This window comes from Mauremys mutica, chromosome 5 (genome assembly GCF_020497125.1).
Source record: "Mauremys mutica isolate MM-2020 ecotype Southern chromosome 5, ASM2049712v1, whole genome shotgun sequence".
Classification (NCBI taxonomy): Eukaryota; Metazoa; Chordata; order Testudines; family Geoemydidae; genus Mauremys; species Mauremys mutica.
The window spans coordinates 39,472,831-39,496,787 of NC_059076.1; the positions used below are offsets into that span (position 1 = coordinate 39,472,831).

Below are 23,957 nucleotides of genomic sequence, written 5' to 3' on the forward strand. Positions count from 1 at the left end.
CAGGCTAGGTGCAAAACAAATGTTGCAGGAAATTGAATGCAGATAAGGGACTTTGATAACAAACTTTCACTCCCAAATTATACGTTTAATATATAGAAAAAGGCTGTGTCAGGAACCATCACTCGCCAGCTGTACTCCCAAGAGAGAGAACTCCACAATAACCAAGGGATCACAGGGACCGATGAGATACAACTGGGGAGGGGAAGACATGCTGCTGTCTGTTGGATGGGTGAGGGCAGAGAACGTTCACCTCTGATTACCTGCACACACGGTCAGATGCCGTTGTAAGTATCTTTAGCATGCGAACTCTTCCTTTTACAGACATTGCTAAATTTACCTTGGATATGCTGAAATTAACATGTTGTCAAAGAAAATTAGGAGCTATAAATCTGGTACTGTGTGTACCACTCCCATCACTTCTGCCAAGGGAAGAGTGGTTACGTGGAGGGCATGTCTATATTTTGTGTCTTGTTTTTAATCACAAGCAACCAGACACAAAATAGGCTCTTGTAACTGCCCTAAAAGGAGTGTTTCAGGAGAGCGTAGTATAATCCAAGCAGTGAGATTCACACAAATGAGAGAAGAGGCCAAAAGAGAAACATAGCACAGGTTTCTTCTGCTCTTAGCTGGTGCCTGACTGCAGTGGAGTTTGGTATGGCTACACTGCCATTAAAAATCTGCGAGCTGATTTGGGCTCAGGCTCAGGGCTGTTTAACTGCAATGGAGATGTTCAAGCTCAGGCTGCAGCCTGGGATCTAGGACCCTGCAAGGTGGGAGGGTCCCAGAGCTTGGGCTGTAGCTCAGGCCCCAATGTCTACGCTGCAGTTAAACAGCCCCCGAGCCCGAGCCAGCTGGCATGGACCAACAGCGGGTTTTTAATTGCAGTGCAGACATACACAAGGAAAGCGCCATCTGGGGATCCCACCTCTTTTTGCCAGTATGTCCCTATTAGGAAAAACTAATGTCAAGAAAAGGGATGAGGCTGTGGCGTGACACTCCATATTCTTCATAGAAATAGTGTTATGATATGAACATGGTCTAACTAAGATATTTTATGCAAGATGAGTCCTGTAAGGTGGTATCAGAAAGGTTATAATTTACTGGATGTGATTATCCAATTTGTATGCATGTATCATTTCTGTATCTAAAGTTAGGAATATTAACTATGTAACAATTACAACTGTGTGTGTATTTGGAAGACACCCACCAGACAACAGGCCACCAGCTTTGATGGGCCATTAGGAAAAAACAATAAGACTTTTTGAAGATTCTAATCTTTCTCCTTCCTGAGAGGCATCCTGGGACACAGCTGTGACACTACTAGTCCAGGTGGTCCTTTCACCTGGTACTAAACACAGTCTTGCACTTCTAGTAATTTTCCACCAGAAGGGGGAGAAGGGGGTTAAAACTGGGAAACAAAAGATTTCCACCTTATGTAAATTCTACTTCAGGTTGGGGAGTAAGGCAAACAGGACTCTTCTCCATTGCCTTAAAAGAGAACCGGATAAATTCATGGAGGTTAAGTCCATTAATGGCTATTAGCCAGGATGGGTAAGAATGGTGTCCCTAGGCTCTGTTTGTCAGAGGGTGGTGATGGATGGCAGGAGAGAGATCACTTGATCATTACCAGTTAGGTTCACTCCCTCTGGGGCACCTGGCATTGGCCACTGTCAGCAGACAGGATACTGGGCTGGATGGAACTTGGTCTGGCCCAGTACAGCCATTCTTATCATCTTATGTCCCTATGCCTTCCTGCCCAAGAAGAAAGACTGTTCAAAGTATCTGAGGAGACAAAGGAACTGAGTGGTGGGAAAGGCAAGGGCTGAATCCAGACTGAGACAGGAGTCTAGTCTGTAAAGAGAAATACCTGGAACTCTAAGCTACAGAAACTTTGCAAGTTGCCTAAAACAAGATTTAGGGTGAGAAATTATTTCTTGAAACCAGTTTCTTTAAGATTTTAAGCTTAGTATGCATGTTTTGTTTTATTTGCTTAATCTGCCTTGTTCTGTTTGCTATCCCTTATAATCACTTAAAATCTGCCTTTTATAGTTAATAAACTTGTTTTTGTTTATTAATAAACCCAGTTTGTGCTAATTCTAACTGGGAGGGGCAAGAAGTTGTGCATATCTTCCTCCAGTGCAAGACAATATTATTTTGGGTGTAGTTTCCAGAGGGGAGCTGCACTTGAGTGCTGGGTGATTTCATAGCTGTCCCTTCCCAGAGAGAGCTGTTTGCAGACTCTGTGTGATTCTACAGCTGGTGTGTCCCTACCTGTGAGTGTGCTGCCAGAGGCCGGAGAGCCTAATTCAGCAAAACATGGAGACGGAGCCCAGGTTAGTGGAGCAGGCAGGCTCAGTGAAATCCCAGTACATCAGGTGGCATCCCAGAAAGGGGGTTCAACCCATCACAGAGGCCACCTGCTGGCATCTACCTTCAGCCTGGAGGACATGGGGAGACACTGCTCTTAGGGGGACCTGAGCTGGGTTGTGCATGACTGGCCCTCACTGACCCATGCCTAACCCTGCTGCCTCCATATGGCATTATTTAAAGGAACTGGGCAAAAGGCTCCCTGAGTAGCTGTTGTAATCTGGGCCGCCCAGAGGATTCAGGGGGCCTGGGGTCTTCGGTGGGGGACCCCCGCCGCCGAATTGCCGCTGAAGACCTGGAGCGGAAGAAGCTCTGGGGCCCCGGGCCCCATGAGAGTTTTCCGGGGGCCCCGGAGCAAATGAAGGACCCTGCTCCAGGGGCCCTGGAAAAACTCTCATGTGGGGCTCGGGGCCTGGGGCAAATTGCCCCACTTCTCCCCCCCCCTCCCCCCACGGCTCTGGGTTTGCCAGAAACCGCCAGCCCCTAGATATGGTACCTGGTCGGGTTTTCTAAAGCTTTACAAGGACTCAAAGCAACTTCTCACAATCATCAGTGAAGATTTTTTTCCCCAGGCTTTCAGAGGAATGGAAATTGTGTTACTGTGTTGATTGGAGATGATAGATAATTTGTGTGTGGGTGTTCTGGCAAAAAGAGGAGTTCTTAGTCATTAAGACTTTTATTTAAAGATGTGTGCTATAGCATCCTGTGACGTGCTGCTAATATTTCAACAAGAAGAACCCTCTAAGTGTTCTACCTCATTTGACCTGCCTTCACTTCCTCAAAACACACCAGTTCCCTTCCCTGCTCCTTTCCAAATCTCTCAATCTTTAAGAATATAAGAGTGGCTGTACTGGGTCAGACCAAAGGTCTGTCTAGCCCAGTATCCTGTCTACTGACAGTAGCCAATGCCAAGTGCTTCAGAGGGAATGAACAGAACAGGTGATCGTGAAGTGATCCATCCCTGGTCACCCATTCCCAGCTTCTGCCAAACAGAGGCTAGGGACATCACCACTGACCATCCTGGCCAATAGCCATTGATGGACCTATCCTCCATGAATTTAACTAGTTCTTTTTAAAACCCTGTTATAGTCTTGGCCTTCACAACATTCTCTGGCAAGGAGTTCCACAGGTTGACAGTGTGTTGTGTGAAGAAATACTACTATTTTGTTTTAAACCTGCTGCCTATTAATTTCATTTGAAGACCCCTAGTTCTTCCACTCCAGCTCTTTATCTCTGCATCCCTCATTCCACTGGCAGACAGGATGTCCTGCGATTGCTGGCTGTAGGAAGGTTGGTCACATGGGGAGCAGTTTCCCATCTGGTGATGGGCTGGGTCATCTGTTGCAGAATGATGTTCTCCTTTGGTTCTTGAGGTAGACAACTCTTACCTGTTTAGCAAAAAAGTGTTAGGTTAAGAACTAAGGGTATGTCTACACTTATCAGGGATTGATGATGCGGCGATTGATGGATCGGGGGTTGATTTTAGCAGGTCTAGTGAAGACCCACTAAAGCGCTTTCCCGTTGACTATGGTGCTCCACCGGAACGAGAAGTGTAAGGTAAGTCAATGGGAGCTGACTCCAGCTACGTTATTCACATAGCTGGAGTTGCATAACTTAGGTTGACTTATCCCCATACTGTAGACCAGGCCTAAGTAGAAATTAGGTTGTTAGGCTAAGTGTAGAAGAGTATAGGGAATTGTTTGTTAGCATGAGTAAAAGTTAGAGATGATGGAGACAATCCGATGGAAAAACACATTAGCAAGGATGTTTCAGCTATGTTTTGGTTTTAGCATGGTTTTTTAAAGAGTATTTTTGAGAATTTTGAATGTTTTTTATTAAAATGCTATTTATATTGATCGCATGGGAAGGCCATTGGTGCAGATGTTTTTTTTAAATAATGTGTAATGTAAAGAACCAGTGAAGAGGTGGCAGAAATGTGAATATGGTAATGAATAGGTTTAATGTCAGTTAGTATTATAATAGTTGTTAAAAGAGGTAGCCTTGCTAAATTGCAGAGAGCTACAATTAACACCAGAAGGATACTATTAGCCTGGTTACAGGGTTATTCTGTTGCCAGTGGACTAATTATCCGTTGATATGCCATTCCGTGTTTGAATGCTAATACTAATGTAGTACCTGTGTAAATAGTAATTGTTAGCCTGTTTGCTTAACTAATTATTTTTCTTCTGAATAAAGTTTGATTCTGTCATTCAAAGTGTTGTCCAGGGACATCTACTAAAATAAATTGTCTGTCTGTCTAACTGATCTAGAGGCTTGAACTTGAAAACTAAGTTTGGTTTATTGCAGTCTTCGCTTTAACAATTTAGTATTAATTGGGAACATTTTAAAAACCAAGTTTACACCTGATTGACTGACTGGAGCTCTCTCTCACCTGGTGTGTGCAGGTGATGGGATTGGGTTTACCTCGGTGGGAGATGGGCTGTAAGCCTTCCTCCCAGGACCTGTCTTCAGACACCATGCTGGGTCTGGGAGAAAAGGCAGCTGGAGGAGAGCTGGTTATAATGGCTATAGGGCTCAGCTGGAGACAGTAGCAGTTTCCTCCAGTCTTTCCCTGGTGTGATGCTGGAGCAGCTGGTGAGAGTCATAGGGACAATGTGGAGTCTGCTATGGGTACCTAGCTGGTGGGGACACCTCTTGCAGCATATGCCTGCAGAGAGAGCTGAATGTTTTAACAAGCAAAGCCAGCTTAGAATTTGGGGGCAGGTTACAAACCCTATTATTGCTTGCACCCAAATGTAACCAACTTCTGTCTCTAAGTCTCACATGTCTCTGCCTGAGCCTGGCCTAAGGACTTCAGGAAGGGCAATTGACATAATGCGTTGGGGTGCATCACAAACTAAGCTGACTTTTATTTTACATAAATATGTTCAGTAGCCCCAGCCTCCTGCTGTGGACGTGGAGCGCAGCTGTATAGTCCTCCTTAGGAACTGGCTTGTATCAATTCACATTTTCAAAGGTGCTGCGTAAGGAATAGTGTTAAATACATTCATTTAAATACCCCCCCACACGGTCAGATTCTTTTTTACACGGTCCACATGCCAGCTGTTACCCAGGGGCTTGTGTGAGCCCCCTCCACCTCATCAGTGCTCCAAAGGACCATATCGCTTTTTAAAAAACAACAATGTAGAATTAAAAAATAAATAAATACAGGATCTGTTAAACACAATAACACGTCTGTTCTTGTTTTGCACTCAGCATGGGTAGATTTGCTGAGCCAGCATGAATCCAAACTGCACCATGATGAAAGGTACTTGACAATGTGCTAACACAGGGGTTCTCAAACTGGGGGTTGGGAGCCCTCAGGTGGTTGTGAAGTTATTATATGTGGGGGGGTCACGAGCTGTCAGCCTCCACCCCAAACTCCGCTTTGCCTCCAGCATTTATAATGGTGTTAAATATATTTAACAAGTGTTTTTAATGTATAAGGGGTGGTCACACGCACACCCAGAGGCTTGCTGTGTGAAAGGGGTCACCAGTTCAAAAGTCTGAGAACCCCTGCACTAACAGCACTGCTGGGTTAACTGCTGCCCCTCAGCCCTCCTGGTCTCTTAAAATCTCCTCCCTTCAGGCCCAGGTTTTGGGCTGTCACATCTCTTGGGATGGAATCGCATGATTCTCTCACTGAGACCAGGCCTAGGTTTCATTCCATTGTAATAACCCAGGATTAGGTCCTCAGGCCTGATTTTATCTTTGTTGCCTGCAGTTCTGTTCTCCCCAGGAGTAATGACAATGGTCAACACAGTGACCAAACAGCTTCCTTAAAGCAAAGTATTATTTATTTAGAACAAACATATTTAAAAGAGAACTTATCTTAAAACAATAAAACAGACTATACACACACCTAGATTTTTCTCTAAGCCATTGCCTGGATCTGGGAAGGCCAAACTTCTTTATGCTTCTTCCACAGAGTCTCTCTGTGTCAGTCTGTTTCCCTAGGCAGCTTCTGATCAGTGACCTTCCCCTTCTTCTCCTGAGGAGTATTTAACTGTTCTTGCAACATGTTGGAGCGGGGATCTTTGAAGCTAACTTCTTGCCCCATTGTCTTTCAAGTCTGTGCCTGACGCTTCTTATCTAGGCCTATTGTGTTGCTTTCTTGTTTGCTCTTTCCATAGCCCACTATTAAGTTAGGCTGATGTAGTGTATGGGAAATGCTAATAAACCACCATAATTAGACAGAAACAACAAGGCTTCCTTGCGGACAAATTAATATATTTGTTAGTCTCTGAGGTGCCAAAAGGACTCCTTGTTTTTGCTGATACAGATTAACACGGCTACCACTCTGAAACCTGTCATAATTAGACAGTTACTTTCCTTCATTGCATTATTGATGATGATTATTGCAGCTCGTTCTTCTTAGATACTACAAAGCAGCTCCACTTCTTCTGTCACAAACTCATTGGGGTGTGATTAGATTATATATATTTTTAGGGAACCAACTTTTCCACTTGTTCACTTGTATCACAAAGTTTATTCCTGAAATGTGAAGATAGAAACTATGGGATTACTGAACAGAGTTATTGAGCGTAGTGAATTACTTTTGGGTAGTTAGAAAGTCCAACCAGTTCAAGGCATCTTTGGCTAAATCATTGACTTATGTTTATCATCATGATAATGAACTTTGCTGCTATTTACTTAGAGGCCATTCCATAAGTTAATTAATGTCAGAGAGACAGCAGAGGGCACGGTTTGACTTTAGTAGGCCAACAATAGGTATGCATTAAGTAGCCCATAAGCCAGTCTATCCTAATTTACGGCATGGGACCTCAATGAGGCATCAGAACAGCTGAATGAAGCCACGGGGCAGGAAAAAGGCACATTCAGGTCAGGAAAAGTTGCGTGAACCCAGGTCCACCCTGCTCCTATCCTGAGCATGCCTCTACCGCTGTGGATTGAAGCAGCAGATAGGTTTCAAGAGACTTTCTTCCTGGCTTCTGTTGGGCCCCAAAACGTAAGCTCCATGAGCAAGTTTACAAGGACATAGTTGTAGGGCTCAGATTTTATATTCTGAAAGCCAAAAATTTTTCTCTGTTTTCTGTGAAGTTCAGATCAGCTATGAATGCGGGAGGAGAAGAAAGAAGAAAAATATGGTGAGGGGGAATCAAAAGAGAAATACACAGGAAGTAAACAACAAGACAAGAAAGAGATGATGGCAGCTGGGGACACGGGTATACTCATGCCAAGGGGCACACCCACAAAAACAGGTGAGGAGGTACTGATTATGTAGCTACTAGTGTGTATGATTAAGTAAATGCAGAGTTAAGGAGTAGTGCTGGGTGAAATTTTTTGGCAGATTTTTTTTTTGGGTGGGGGGGAAATGCAGATTTAGTGACACTGAAACATTTTACAAATTAATGCCAAATTGTTCACATAAAATAACCCAAACAAACATCCAAATATGTAAACATTTCAATATTTGGCTTGAAATAACTTTTTTGTTTTGAAATTTCCTTTTATTTTAAAAATGGTCAAAACTGAAAACAAAACTTTTTTTGGTTCAAACAGAATTTGTTCAACCCGAAAAATTGTCAGTAAACCAAAAAAATCTGTTATTCACACAGCTTTATTAAGGAACTCCAAACAGCCTTAACTCTGCCCCCATAGCCTTTATACACAGCACTCTCTTCATAGAAGGTAGACAGCAATCTATGACACTAACTGACATCTTAGTGGGTTGGCCAGGAGCCTTTAGGGGTAGGAACACTTTAAACCCTGGGTAATTTGATAACTTTCAGTTTGGACTTTAAGAAGTCCACTCTCTGCTGCTGGACAGCAACAGCAACTATGGTTTACAAAGCAGGGAGTGGGTCTGCTCCGGTAAGGGACCCACCACATGTATAGTGAAGGATTATTGTTGGTGTCACAATGGTACCAACAGGCCCCAATCAGGGATCAGAGCCCCATTGTGTTAAGAAGCATACATATGTGATAGATAGTTTCTGCCCCAAAGATCATATGGGATTTGCATCTGAGATGAGACAGCAAGAGGGAGAACAAGATAACAGTGAAACAATCAGATGATATTTTGTAATGGCAGTAGGAGTGCTACGACTGCTGCTTTAGCCATTATCTAGAGTTTTGTAGACATCCCTTTTCTTCACAGGGCTTGACTTCTGCAGGTCAAGTCAAACTCGTCCAAGGCAAGTGGTAAAGAAAAACTGACTCAATACAATTTTACTAAATGGCACAATTTCGACAGGGCAGGATCTGCGTCCAGCACAGATGTCTCCAGGAAGAATTCCTCTAAACTAAATTGCCACCTAATAAGCATCAGCAAGATATTCCTACCTGCAGACAGCTCTTTTTCTGAGGAAATTCCATCTAGGCATCTTCTCTCACTCAGGTCCTGACTTCCGAACCCCGACAATAAAATAGCTCACGTCAAAACAAAATGAGCAAACAAACCTCCTGGCCTGGAGGATATGTGCCTCCCTGAGGCTGCTGAGGAGGAATTCTAAGCCTTCCCCAAATTGATCCCCTTTATCAGCCACTTGCAATACTGGTGTGTCCCCCTCCTGGCTGAGAAGGGCTGGTGATGATCCCTTTGGTACTTCTCAGTATCATCCTGAGAGTCAGACTGGGTTGCCTCAGAGCAATCCCTGCTTTCCTTTTCCCAGTTCACTGCATCTCTGTAAGGAGATGTGTGTTGCCTCATTGGCGCCCATCAAATCCTTTGCTAGACCAGGGGCTGAGAGAGGTGCTAGAGGTCTGAATTCCCCTGTAGAGCTGTATGCCTTGTACTTCACTGGGCTTACATCTGCCTCCCACTCATAAGGACAAGCACACTGTGCTTTATCTGGCATACCCTATTTATTGTATAATGCCATGTATGTTTGTGGCACTGTATAAATGCACTGTAATAATACAGTAGACACCGTTTCAGCCCAATTCTAATTGTTTAATGTTACAAAAGTTCAGTGGAGAGTAGGGATTCATTAGAGGAGTGGTTTAGTTTTTCTGTTCAGTGCATTGGATGTTTAAGGGGTGGGGTTAAGGAACAAATAGGCTTGGTTAAAAGGCCCCAAGTCACGTATTCATAGCAGCAAATTGCAGGAACAGCTTCGAATCTATTTATCCAGCAGGACAATCAGCAAGAGAAATCAGAGCAAGCAAGAAACCAGAGTTAGCAAGCTGTGAAAGAGACAGACAGCATGAGCACTTCAGGCAAAGTAAGTAAGCAATTCATTTAAGAAAGTTCTCCTCATTGCAGGTGATAAAGAAACTGGTACAGAATTGTTGTTTTTAAATTTGTGACTCTTAATATTTTAATAGTTTAGAAAACTCTTAAATAATGGTTGGAATAAACATGGTATGGAGTGTTTGCTGCGCTGCCCAAGAAAATAAGCACTATGCTGAGAATGAGCAACAAAGTTTAAATGCAGAACTTTGCTTTTCAAACACACCCTGTCAAGACATAGCAGCAAAATCAAAATGAAACCCTGTTGTTTGTGCATTTATTTTCATATCTGATTGTTTAGCTGAATACATTTCAGGTTCATTTTTTATTAAGCCCTAATTAAATTATACATTTATGCAGTGTAGCACCTTTGTCCTGAAAGATCACAACGCGCTTTAAGCTGTGGGCATAGGGATAGTGTTTTTCTATTTTATTTTCCTTTAAAAATAATTAAATACAAAAAAATCAAGACTAAGTTTATAGAGTCTTAAGTTAGCAAATGTAACTGTAGAAATGTCCATTCAGAACCAAAGTTCACACAGCACTTGTAACTTAACCATGTTGAATACGATCTTAAATAAACAATGAACAACTACTGCAAAATAGGGCTAAATTATGGTTGCTTTGGGAAACAATGTGTAAATATTATCTATTGATCAAAATCATTTATTGAATATTTTCCTGTTCAATATTAAATTTGTAAAATTTATAATTTAACCAAAGATAAATGAATGAGTATTTAGACCTCTACTAGGCTCTGTAGTTTCCATGCTGTTGTAGGTGGCATTGATAGATTTGGTTTCCTACATTTAATAAAAGATAGGGAAAAACCTTGATATAAGAATAATGGATTTTGATAGATGAACATGGGCCCTGCCAGATGGAACACCTAAAGGAAGAAGATACATCACTGAAAGACTCATTAAGAAAGTTCTGTTGAGACTATATTGTTTGTTGTACATACAGTCAGATTATGTATAAAGAAGGGTTACTACATTACAAGTCTTGGGGCTAAATTTATGTTGCAGAAAGTCAGAGATGTTCTGAAGCCTCTGACTGTGTGACCCCCAACTCATGCTGCCAGACACTAATGGTTCCTACAATAATCCAATGGGTGAACACATGCCTAGGGCTCCCACTGAACTCAGTGGGACTTCTTCAGAGGGAGCCTTATGTACTTATTCAGAAAGAATTGGGTTCAAATATATTTGTTTGTGTTAGGAATTTGTAATTCAGAGTTTGGAGGTTTTGGCTACACTTCTATTCATAAACTGTGCAGGAACTTTGCCCTTTGCAGGTTGTAAAATCCACATCGCCACTTGGTAAATGAAATATTATGTAAGACCAAAGTGTACAAGCTTTTTTTTCCCCCCACTTGTACCCTATATCTCTATTTAAAATGTGATCTTTGACCTCAGCTGTAAATTGATGTTGGACATCCTTACATCTGACATGTGAACTTGCAGACCTCATGGAGCATTTTTATTAGGTCTGTCTCTCTCACGGATTACAGTCATTCCCATCTTGAGTCAGTGTGCTGGGGCTGGACTATTTTGTTGCACTCTGCTATTATTTTGTAGAACTCAATTTTTTTTGTTCAGATAATAGGATTTATTACTAATTGGAAATGTTTCTTATTTTGTATTTTTGTTAAACAAAAATTGGTATTTTTCTCACCACTCTGATGATAAAATCCTTTTGCATTTGTGAAGCTGTCTGGAGTAGCTGACAAGCATGAGTGACAACCTCAGGGCAGACTGTGAGGAAGCAGGGCTCAAACCCCAAATTGGTTGGGAGTTCTACACTTAGATTTCACCAACCAAGAAGTGTGAACTCCAAGCGCTATAGCAACCTAACCATGGAGTTACAGATAGTCTCCTGGCGTAACCCAGTCTGTATTGCCACTCAGGCAAACTTGCCTTTTGTGATAGATGGTCCCTTACACTTAAAAAAAAAAAAAAAAAAAAAAAAAATCACAAGCAATATTCAGGGTACTACCAGTCCCAAAGGACCAGTCACTTACCCCAGGTCAATTGCACCTTAGATCTCGCACCAAAAGACAATACTTGTAGCCAATCCTATAATAAATGAACTAAAGGTTTATTAACTAAAAAAAAAGTTATTTACAAGGTTAAAGCAGGTGAACAAATGCGTTACCATCTTAGGTTCCAAAAGGTAATAGACGCTGCTGCAATATGCAAGCATTCCATGTTCTTAAGAGCTAATCCGAGCTAAGCAGCTTGAGGATCCCTTGCTTATGTTAAGAAATATTGCCCTCTCTGAATGCCAAGTACCATAGTGATGCAGTTCCTTCTGGTCAGGGATTTTTATATCTTTCTCCCTGAGTTCAAACTCACGGGACAAGTGTTTGTGTCCATCTCTTCTTCATGGGTGGGCGTTTGAGAGGGGGGAACACAATCAACAAAGTCTCTGGCCTTTTAATGTTTCACAGTGGCTTATTTGGTTTTAATGGCCCTTCTTGTGTGAAGGACCAGCACTTTACATTAATTGATGCTTCGTTCCTGTTTGAGTTATGCAGTTAGAGATTTACATGTAAACACTCAATATAACTTTATGCCATGGGATATGGAGGTTATAAGTGAGATCAGTACATCCTACAAACATTTCATCAGGTCTAAAGACATTCTTATAAATTTATCATCTCTTTTAACAACACTAACACACAGCTGAGCCAGCCTGGTTTTCAGCTGTGCATTTGTGAGGGTTGGGGGAGGCCTAGAGGCCTTGGCATGAGCTTGGCAGCATTATATATAAAGGCCCACTCCTGCAAAAACATATACATGTGCTTAACTTGGTGGACTGTGGGCTTGATCCTGCTGCCACTGATGTCAATGGCAATATTGTGCCATGTGAGTCATCCTAGTGCACTCAGTGAGACCAGTCACAGTGTGTAAAGTTAAGCACGTGCTTAAATCTTTGCGCGATCAGAGCTGAAGTTGCTTATTTTTGAATGTTGTGGTGTTTTCTATAATTACGCTAGCTAGCTTTTATAGTGGCCACGCTTAAAAAGTCCATTTTAATTTTAGTGGCGCTAGTAACCAAGTTTTTCATTGAAAAGGTTTTTTTTTAAAAATGCCATGCAATCTTTTGACAGATGTTCTTTTTTTCACTAAAAATGTCATGTCTTTCTAATATTTAGAATTTTTAATAGAAAGTGTCAAAATAGTCAAAAATTTTCATTTGCTGAAAACAATTTCAGTAAACAATAAATGTCCATAACCTTTTTGATGATTTGAATAATGCTTTACATAAACACTTCAGAAATTTAAAAAAAATTGACAGATTATTAAAAACAAAGAATCCATTTCCAAACCTTTCAAATTAAAACAAGTTTGAAACTTTGAAAATGTTAATTAAACTAGTTTTTTTTCCTTTTTTAACCAGCTAATATTTTGAGAGAGATGCTTGGTTCCAGTGGCATTTCCCATTTTAAAAGTCACACCTACAAGTAGAATCTTTTACAGTGGAATGAACTTTTAAAAGTGGAGTAGTCACACTTTAAAAGTCCAACAAGAGACAATGGTATTTAAATTAAAAAAAATTTTTTTTTTTTTGGTGTCAAGTCTACTCTCTTTCAAATGAATTTTCATCATTTACAGAAATGTGATTCTGGAAATGCCAGCAGAGAAGTAACTCATTGACCCCTTTCAGTGCAGTTAATTTAAAATATTTAAATATATTTCATGCAGCAAGAATCCTGGATTTAACTTCAAGATTTTTCTGTCTTCCCCTCATTTAATAAAGGTCGGAAGTTGATGGAAGAATTCCATATTTTTCTCATGCCACTTTTCATTTTAGAAATTCCCCTAAAGACAAATCCTCCCAAGCACAAGGGGAGGAGCCAGATGCTGCCCTTGGTCAGTGTTCTTGTCCTGCAAGAGCAGCCAGGACCAGAGTTAACCTGATTTACATAAGGCTACTTTTGCTCTAGTTTCTAGTCCCTGGTCTATGTGCAGAGCAGCAGCAGAGGTGTGGCCTTTTAAAAGGGTAGGATAGAACAACACACACAGAAAAAAGTGGGGAAGATAGTGAGCAAACAAAAAACTAGGAGTACAGAAGTGGGGAAGAGCCCCCCTCAGTGAGAGAGAAGAAACCACCAGAACAAGGCCTGAGGGAGTTGCAACAATGGTTTTGCATCAATTGATCTACATTTAGGGACTGAATTTGGTTCCTGGTTTGCTGATCCAGGTGTTGTAATTGCTCTAATGTGGGAGCAAATATTTGCATTTGCAAAGGACTAGCTCAAGTGCATGCATATTGTACACCAATGAGCCACAATCAGGGATTAGAAATCAAAACCTTTAACTTCCTCCTATTATAAATAAGTGGGGCTGGAGGCAGAGCCTCCTCCCAAACAGGGGATAAAGTTCCTGATTTCTTAAATGATGAAAAGGAGTAGAGGGATAGGCTCTAAAAATGGGGTATTTTGGCTGGGTTCAACAGTTAGAATCCTGAAACTGTATCTGAATTTCTCCTACTGAACAATTTTGCCAACAAAATTTGTTCTAAATTTGTTTTTAACTTACTTGCATAGTATTTTACAAATATGTTTTACAAGGTCCCTTCCAAAGAATTAAAATATAAACAAAATATGGGAGAAAGGAGGGCAACATACAATTTAATTGCTAAGTAGTTATACTTACCATGGGTTTTGTTAGGTAGGGGGGTGTGTGTATTTTTGGATGCAATTATTTAGAGAGAAGAGTGGGATTTGTAGGCTGCATGAATATGGATATTGGAGGAATAGAGCAAAGCCTCAAGCATGAAATATGTCTGTACAGAAGACAAAGCTTTCTCAGCAACTGACTCTGAATCTGGAATTCATTCTTTGGTGATACCCTGATGACCTCAGCATCTTTGTCACAAAATGCAAAAGCTACTGCATTTTGACCTTGCCTGCCCACCATGACATCACAGTCGTGGGGAATATACCTCCTGCCAAACAAGATACCATATAACAGACTACTTACTAGGGGGAGGTGAGAGAAAAATCGCTATCTTGTGTATGCTATAAAACTGGGAGATGTTCAGAAATCTTCTTTATGAACGCTGAGACAAAAAGCTGCTTTAAAAAAAAAAGGAGCACTATAAGCTAGAAAAATTGTTATACGATATCTTCTTTCAGTGTAGCCTCTCACTTATGCAGAATGACTCGATCCTGAGTTCCTGGTAGTAATCCCAAAACCAATATACACTCAAGACTTCTCTGGGAGATTTGATTGCAAAAAAGGGAATTCAGGATCTGACCCAGTGTCAATAATTGTACACACTTGTAAACCCAGACTGGAGTTTGCCAGCTCCTGGGGTGCCAAACTCTTGCCTCTGAAGCTGCAGACTCTAAAATGTGGGACAGTGACCTTCAAAATGAGGGACAACACACCTTGAAATGAGGAACACTATAAGGGACATTAAGTTTTATTTAAAATAGCCTGGAAATTTCTATAATGAAAATAAACAGTGATTCTGTGCACTAAAGCCCTACTTCATGTATGAAGTTTGAGAGCAGCCCTGAGGCATCCTTTTGCACAGTACTTCAATGCCCTAGTAACTTGGGTATTTCTTGCATTGCACAAAAGGAATCCACAGGTTACAACTGTAGGTGCCCAGAACAGAAGAAGCCCTTCTTCAGGGATACCTTTCCTCCCTGCTCTGCTACTTGCCACCAGTGGCACTTTCCATTTATGCAGAAAGTTGTGCTCTAGCTGGGGTGGAAGGGTGTGGGAGGAGAAATCTTATTCCTTTTAAATCCCTTCATTAAAGCCTATGCAATAAGTGTCTGCAGAAAGTTCATGAGAATCATTAGGAGTGAATACAAAGATACCTTTCATTGTGCTGCTGCTTCCAGCCTCTGAGCTCAGCTGCTGAGTAGGCAGTGCTTGGCATGTGCCAGCTGCCACTCAGCACAGTGCAAGAGAAACATGAACCCTCCCTGAAAGATTGAGCCAGGATGCTGTAATCTTGGGATGTGCCATCCCACATCTCTGCAAGGAGTGGAGGGAGGGGCAGGGTATTAATTAATTATTCCCCCCTTCTAGGTGCCACTTGGTAGATTGGTTGCCATTATCCTCAATTGTTTTTGTTCTTTCCTTCTGTTTCTCTTGAACCAATCACCTTCAACCCCTCCCAGAGCTGAAGTCACCTGACACAGCTCTGACTAGCCCCAAGACAAAAGTTATGCATTCAGAATGTATGTGATCCACAGGTCGCATGCCAGCAGCCATGATGGGCCAAGTCAGACAGGTGCAGGAACTCGATGGAATATTTGGAAATATTGGACTTTAGAAAGGTTCTCCAGTACAAATAACCTCAAGAGCCAATGCTGACCCATGCAGCATGCACATGCCTCACCACACCATAAAGTGGAAACTGAATTAAAGAGAATGGAATGGATTGGCATAATTGAGAAAATCTCTGAGCCAACAGCATATTGTGTTCCAATAATACCAGTTATTAAAATAAATGACTTAATGAAGATCTTAAATGACTTAATGAAGCAGCTGCAAGAAAAAAAAAAGTATCCTCCCACCACTGGATGACTTCCTCCCCAAAGTTAAAGGAGCTATAGAATTCTCCAAGCTGGATACTTTGGGCAGATTCTGGCAAATTCCTTTAGCCAAGAAAATGCTAAACTGTCTCTCTTTATCACGTCCTTTGGGAGATTTTACTTCCAAAGATTACCTTTTGGGATCACCAGTGCACCTGAACATTTCCAAAGAAAGATGGCAGAATTGGTAACTTACACAAATAGGGTTGTAGTTTTCATGGACAACGCATGGATCTTCGATGGAAGAACACAAAACCCTCAAAGTCCTAAACCTGATCAGTCTGTCTGGATTAAAACTCAACAGTGAAAAATGCATTTTTCACCTACCCCAAATCAAGTTTTTTGGGACAGACAAAGAAAGATGAAATCAGTCCTAGCCCTGAGAAAGTACAAGCAATTAGAGAATTGAATGCAACAACTAATGTACCAGAACTGAGAATGTATTGGGGATGGTAAATTGCCTTGGTCAATACCTACAAAACCTTTCTACAGTGACAAAACCACTGAAATTGGCTGTGGTGGCCTGTTAAGGGGCAGATATACCCCATCAGCCCCGTAGGGCAGTATGGCCCTGTGGCCCCAGCTCCTTAAGGCAGGCCTGGGCTTCAGGACCATAGGCTTGGTGGCTAATGTCTAAGTAGCTGCTCTCCTTCCCAGGACAGCATGACCCAATGGCCAGAATCAATAGGGCTGTCCTGGGGTTCAGGAAGTAAGGCCTCGTGGCCAAAGTCTAAGTAATGGCCTTCAATGGCCCAATTCACCTCCCTGTATGGTGGTGGTGTCCGTGGTGTGTTAGATGGGGCAGGGAGACTGGGACCTTCCCTTCTCCACCGGGTTCCATCCAAACCAGGGCCTTAGGGAACTGATACCTCGCTGCTCAGTGTTGGTCACCTGTTCTTACCATCCCATTCCCTAGGTTGCTTCTTATCCCCCTGCACTGGGAGAAGGGGTCCCTCGGCAATAACTACCTTCTCTCCATCAACCTCAGCAGTCAACTGGGGTTCAGTAGAGGCACCGACTTGGCTGGCATTGGCATCTGGTGGCTCTGGCACTCTCCCAGAAGGAGCCTGTAGTGCACTTCTACCCTCATCAACAGTCAGCCCAGACTGAGCTGAGCTGCTCCCTCTTATACTGAGGTTCCAGTCAGAGCATGACCAACAAGTGTGAAGGGTCATGGCTACCTCAACCCATAGCATGGGATTAACCCCCTCCAGTGGGGCAGGTATTCCCTATCATGGGGCCAAATTGAGAAATAGCCTTCAAAAAGAAAAAAAAGACTTCAACAGCTCCCATTCTCAAGTACAACAGTGTTAACAAACCCACAGTGGTCAGTGTGTATACAAGCAGCTATGGCCTAGGTGGTGAATTGTTGCAACAACATGGCTCTGAGTGGAAACCAGTTGCATTTTGCTCTTGCACACTCACAGAAGCAGAAAAATGATATGCGCAGATTGATATGCGCAAGCATATGAGAACTTTTACAGATCTCTGTACAAACATGATTTCTTTATACTGATAAGACAATAAACCACTTGTAACACTCGTTAATGGAAAAGACCTGGATCAAGCACTGCTGAAATGCCATCTGTTGCTAAGGTTAATGAGATTTAACCTAATAGCTAAGTGTTTTCTGGGAAAAATTTGGTAGCAGCAGACACTAAGTCATGGAGCCCATGGAGTCACATTCAACTGCCCATGAGCTCGAAGATGATGTAGAAGCATACGTGGATGCTGTGGACACACATAGGCCAGTGTCAGAAGAGAGACTACTCAAGCTACAAAAAGCAATCTCGACAGACACACAACTTCAGGAAGTTCTAAGTTACATTAGGGGCAACTGACTCAAGTATCTAAAGGACACTGAGGAAGTAACAGGAGACTACTTTGCGGTGCGTGTATAAGTAAGTGAGTCAAGTGGACTGAAAATTAAAGGGAATTGCAATTCCAAATGAAATGAAAGGTGAAACCCTAAACCTCATCCATGAAAGACATCAAGGAATAACTAAATGTTGTGAACCGGCCAACCAGTCAGTGTGACGGCTGGGCATCAGCAAGGACTTAAAGAATAAAGCATCTGTATGTGAACACTGCAGAGCTAACAGACCAACATGAGACAAAGAACCTTTAATAACACGACCTTTACCAGGCAGATGTTGGAAGAGACTAGCTGCAGTTTTATGCAAATTCAGAGGAGGACATTACCTGGTCATCGTGGACTATTTTTTCCATGTATATAGAAATAATGTACTTGAAAGACATATATATCACGTCACAGTGTTATCGAGAAACTGAAGTTCGCTTTTGCTCACTTTGTTATTCCAGAGCAACTAGTGATGGACAACAAACCACAATTCACTGCAGCAGAATTTAAGTTGTTCCAAACAAAATATAATTTTGATCCTATTAATAGCAGCCTACATTATCCACAAGCAGATAGAAAGGCTGAGAGATCTGTGTAGACAGCCAAGAAAATCCTACAGCAGGAAGAGCCATTTCTCGCTCGAGAGTAGCCAGATTGAATGAAAAGGCCAAAAGAGCTTATGAACACTGCTAGAACAAATGTCGCTCAATTAGAAAATTGCTGGGTCTAGAACTTGGTGACTATGTTTATATCAAATTGGATGGAGAAAAAGGATGGACAACTGCAGCTGTCCTAAAGAAAAGGAATTCAGTACCAAGCTCATATGTGATCAAGACTGACAGGGGAGAGTTCAGCATAACCCATCAACGTCTGCAGTTTGTTCCTCAGAAAGAACAATCAACAGAGAGAACTCTACAGATGGTGGATGCAGAAGATGACTCAAAAATTCCAAACCCACCACAGCTACTCATTGCAACTAATGGACAGACAGATGACAAAGTAGTTATGCCTTTGGGTCATATAATTTAGAAAAACAGCATGATTCAGAGACCCTTAACTGTACTGAACTTAAAAGACAGTGTGATAGTGTAGGACTCTGACCGAGGAGCCTGCCTGACCCAGCATGAAGACACAAGAGGACCCTTTTTGTTTCAGCCAGCCGATGTTCACAGTGCTGCTGCACATGTCCCCAGACTCGTCTCTAGCATACCATCTGCTGGGGAAGGTGCCCGGAAGGGAGTTAGGGATGGTGAAGATTTGAGTGTTGGTAGGTGGAGAATTGGTTGATTTGCTATGTTTTAATACTTAATTAACCCTAACTTTTTTTCTTCCCCAGATCCTATTTTCCAGCTCCAAATAAAGTCCCCTTTTGTATTGTTGTTTTTGGGTGTGTCATTCCTTTCCTGGAATGTGTTGTTTGTTGCGTACTGGGCATAACTGTAGTGTCCTCGAGGCCCAGACAGAGTCTGCTTTGTGGGGCGGGCTCTGGCCAAGAACAGGCCCCTGCAGGAATGCAGCAGGGAAACTCCCTTCCACCCCAGAGACACTTGTTCTACCCGTCTCCTCTCTCCCCTCCCCCTACGCACTAAACACATGCGTGCACACACAGTGGAATAGTACAATGAATATAGGAAAGGGAAATATTTATTTACAGAAGGATGAATGGAGGAAAAACAAGGGAAAATTTAGGGGGAGAAGTAAAATGATTACATCCAATGCAAAGATCCAGGAGCCCAGTGCTATTACAGTATAAAAGGACAGATGCTGAGCACTGCATCCAGACTCAGGGCTCAAGAATACTTGGCAGAGTTCCAGTCCAGCAGTGAATCTTGAGTGTTCCTCATCATCTTCAGCACCAGTAAACTTCCCCCAACAACCCCTCCAGTGTCCTCTTCTCCATCTCTCCACAGAGCGACAACCCTCCCACTTAACTGGTTACAACCTTTCTCCATATTCTCAGTGTAGTCATACGCCTCAGTACTCATGGCCCTATACAGTCTGTCTGAGTGACAGTGATACTAGGTACAGCTTTGTTTTGTCCTTCTGAGGTGATTCCTTACTGGCATGGTGCTCCTCCTGGCTCCCATTCTGGGGTGTCCCAAGTCAGCAGTTGTGTCTCTCGCAGGCGTCAGGCTGGTTCTCAGCTGCTTCGCTATGTGGGGGTCTGCTGGCTGTACAGATACCCACACGTCCCTGTCCTCTCTTTCAACCCCCTCTCCCTTGGACAATCAGCACTTCCTCTTCTTGGAACAATAGCACTTCCTCTGCCTCAGGACAAGGTTTTAAAGCAGCCACTCTCTCTAAATCCGAAGGGGTTACATTGGTTTTATACTGCTTACCAGCAGAGATAGCATAATTCATTTTCCCAAGGGACAAGGTGAAGAGTCACCTTGGGTGAAGGCACCAGGTGTCAGAAAAAGAACCCAAGACCCAACCCTGGTGAATAGAGGGGAGAAGCAAATCTTAAGTACAAAGTGCCAGGGAGGAGGCTTGCGCCACACCTTGGGGAAGGTGCTACATACACGAATGCCATTTTGTTTTCCTTGCTGTTTTCATAGGTCATTAAATGCAAAGCAGCTATTGCCTGGGAGCCTAAGAAACCATTTTCCATTGAGGAGGTGGAAGTTGCCCCCCCAAAGGCACACGAAGTTCGCATTAAGGTAGGAAAAAGATGAACTTTGTAAATTACATACTATAGCGGTGCCAGTTACGTTTGTGCTCTAGAAATGTAGGGCTCGATCTTACAAATATTGCCACCAGAGTGGTTACTATTGGATGAACTCGTATTGAATTACGCAGGCTATTTAAAACTGCTGTGTTGGTTCCAGAATATTAGAGAGAGAAGCTGGGTGAGGTAATATATTTTGTTGGACCAACTTCTGTTGGTGAAAGACACAAGCTTTCAAGCTACATGGACCTGAAAAAGCGTAAACATTTATGGAAGAGTCTTGTGTGGCAGATGACAAAGGCCATAACTTGCTTTGCAAAAACACTAAAAGTTATGATCTCTGTCATGAGTCATGGCTGTGATAAATAAGCAGTCTTAGGGATCATGTCTTAGGTTTATTATGGTTATGCTCGCTTCTCTGGATACAAAATACATCTTCACTTCTATATCATATCAGACAGGTAAAATCTGAAAAATTGGTTCCTTACATATTGAAATATTCTTTGCTTTCCCTACAGATTTTGGCTACAGGGATCTGTCGCTCGGATGACCATGTTATGAGTGGTGCATTAACTGTGCCTTTTCCAATAATTCTTGGCCACGAAGCAGCTGGTATTGTAGAGAGCGTTGGAGAAGGGGTGACTTGTGTGAAACCAGGTATAAGAAAGCATCAAGCTCTAACCAGTGATAAGTAGTTCTCACCTAGCATTCACATACCCTGCTCCAATATCAAAAAACCTACATGTATGAACTCCTTTATTGCAGAGGAAACAAGTAATCCAACATTCAACCTTCACAGGGCCTTGTCAAGGATATTTTGGAGCAGAAATATGTTGTTTGTCTTTCTTGCTATACTCCCAAGTGATCTTTCATATTTCAAAAGTTTTTGCCTGTTCGTGCATCCGACGAAGTGGGTATTCACCCACGAAAGCTCATGCGCCAATACGTCTGTTAGTCTATAAGATGCCACAGGACTCTTTGCTGCTCTTCTAGTTTTATGTGACTGTAAAGTGCTCTCCCCTTCCCCAGCAGTCAAAAGAAGTGCTTATTTGTATTTCACTCAAAGGGAACCAAAGGTGAGCTACCATCTTGAGTTCAGACCCTCATTATGGTTTCCGTTCAGCAAGGAATTTGAATATGTGCCTAGCTTTGTGCATATAAATAGTCCCATTTACTTTAATGTGACTACTTTGTTAGGCATGTGCTCAGATACCTTGCTAAATCAGGGCCCAGGTCATCAGACTTTGATGGTACTGAAATTCACACTTTGGGTATGTCTACATTACAAAATTAATTCGAACTTATTTTATTTGAATTTTCGGAAGCGATTTTATACATTGGGTGTTGTGTTCCCCACTAAAGTGCGTGAATTCGGTGGAGTGCGTCCACAGAACCGAGACTAGCATCGAATGTCGGAGCGGTACACTGTGGTAGCTATCCCACAGTTCCCGCAGTCTCTGCCGCCCATTGGAATTGTGTATTAAGCTCCCAGTGCATGATGGGGGGGAAAAAAACATTCTTGCAGGTGTTTCTGGTTGTGTGCCGTCACTCACTCCTCCCTCTGTGAAAGCTACGGCAGATGCCATACTACCAGCAGACAGTGCAGCACGGTGCACCGCCTGTCTCCTGGTACTATGAATCCATCTCACATGTCTTCTCATCTTTCTGTCTACTCTTTCATCTGACTATTTCCTGCCTTTTTTTGGCTACCATGAACAGAGCCGCACAGCTTCCGCTGCTTTTTCCATGTTGTTGGTCATGGGATCCCGTGGAAGCTACAGAAGGCAACAAGTCCCCGCCATTTTTTGGCCATCGTGAGCAGAGCCGCACAGTTTCTGCCGCAAACTCCGCTCTCCCACTCTTGCAGCTCTAATGAGCGTCCCGACTCCATGAAAGCTACAGAAGACAACCATTTACTGCCTTTTATCGGCCATCTTGAACCGAACAGCTCGTTTCATGCCCTTTTTCCAGGATTACCCGTGCAGGTGCCATAGTGTAGCAAGCATGGAGCCCTCTCAGATCTCCACTGCAGTTTTGACTATTGTAAATACCTTGCGCATTATCCAGCACTATGTGCAGTATCTGCAAAACCAGGTGAGGAAGCTACAACAATGCAATTACTATACTGATGAGGACATGGACACAGACATTCCTAGAAGCACAGCATGTGGCCATTGGGAGATCATGGTGGCATTGGGCCTTGTTCATGCTGTGGAACGCCGATCCTGGGCCCGGGATACAAGCACAGACTGGTGGGACCACATAAGTGTTGCAGGTCTGGGATGATTCCTAGTGGTTGCGAAACTTTCGTATGAGTAGGGCCACTTTCATAGAACTTTGTGACTTGCTGTCCTCTGCCCTGAAGCACAAAGGCACCAAAATGAGAGCAGCCCTCACAGTTGAGAAGCGAGTGGCCATAGCCCTGTGGAATCTTGCAACACTGGACAGCTACCGGTCAGTTGGGAATCAGTTTGGAGTGGGCAAATCTACTGTGGGGGCTGCTGTGCTGCAAGTAGCCAATGCAATTATTGACCAGCTGCTATCAAGGGTAGTGACTCTGGGAAATGTGCAGACCATTGTGGATGGCTTTAATGCGCTGGGGTTCCCGAACTCTGGCAGGGCGATAGACGGAACGCATATCCCTATCTTGGCACTGGCACACCAGGGCAGCCAGTACGTAAACTGCAAGGGGTACTTTTCCATGGTGCTGCAAGCACTGGTGGATCACAAGGGACGTTTCACCGACATCAACGTGGGATGGCCGGGAAAGGTGCATGACGCTTGCATCTTCAGGAACTCTGGTCTGTTTGACCAGCTGCAGAAAGGGACTTACTTCCCAGACCAGAAAATTACTGTTGGGGATGTTGAAATGCCTATAGTTATCCTCGGGGACCCAGCCTACCCCTTAATGCCATGGCTCATGAAGCCGTACACAGGCACCCTGGACAGTAGTAAGGAGCAGTTCAACTATAGGCTGAGCAAGTGCAGAATGGTGGTAGAATGTGCTTTTGGATGTTTGAAAGCGAGCTGGTCCGTTTACTGCCTCAGATCTCAGCACAACCAATATTCCAACTGTAATTACTGCTTGTTGTGTGCTCCACAATCTCTGTGAGAGTAAGGGGGAGACATTTATGGCAGGGTGGGAGGTTGAGGCAACTCGCCTGGCGGCCAATTTCGCACAGCCAGACAACAGGGCGATTAGAAGAGCACAGCAGGGCGTGCTGCGCATCAGAGAAGCTTTGAAAGCCAGTTTCGTGACAGTTGTTTGTTTCTCTTGAAGTTACCCGCCCCCTTTATATAT

The 23,957-nt window shown here is 42.9% G+C and overlaps 1 protein-coding gene across 3 annotated transcripts in view; it reads left to right on the top strand.

Moving 5' to 3' along the window:
* The first annotated feature begins 7,451 nt into the window (after positions 1–7,451).
* Positions 7,452–23,957, top strand: part of LOC123371383 (alcohol dehydrogenase 1A-like) — a 39,261-nt gene continuing 22,755 nt past the window's right edge. The window contains exons 1-4 of one of the 3 annotated variants that reach the window (XM_045018956.1): positions 7,457–7,589; positions 9,465–9,554; positions 20,547–20,648; positions 21,175–21,313. In XM_045018956.1, coding sequence (XP_044874891.1) covers positions 9,537–9,554; positions 20,547–20,648; positions 21,175–21,313 — 259 coding nt within the window. In that variant the 5' untranslated portion in view covers positions 7,457–7,589; positions 9,465–9,536. Of the gene's footprint in view, positions 7,590–9,408; positions 9,555–20,546; positions 20,649–21,174; positions 21,314–23,957 lie in introns of those variants that run through there. The other 2 variants (XM_045018957.1, XM_045018955.1) reach the window with 2 other exon arrangements.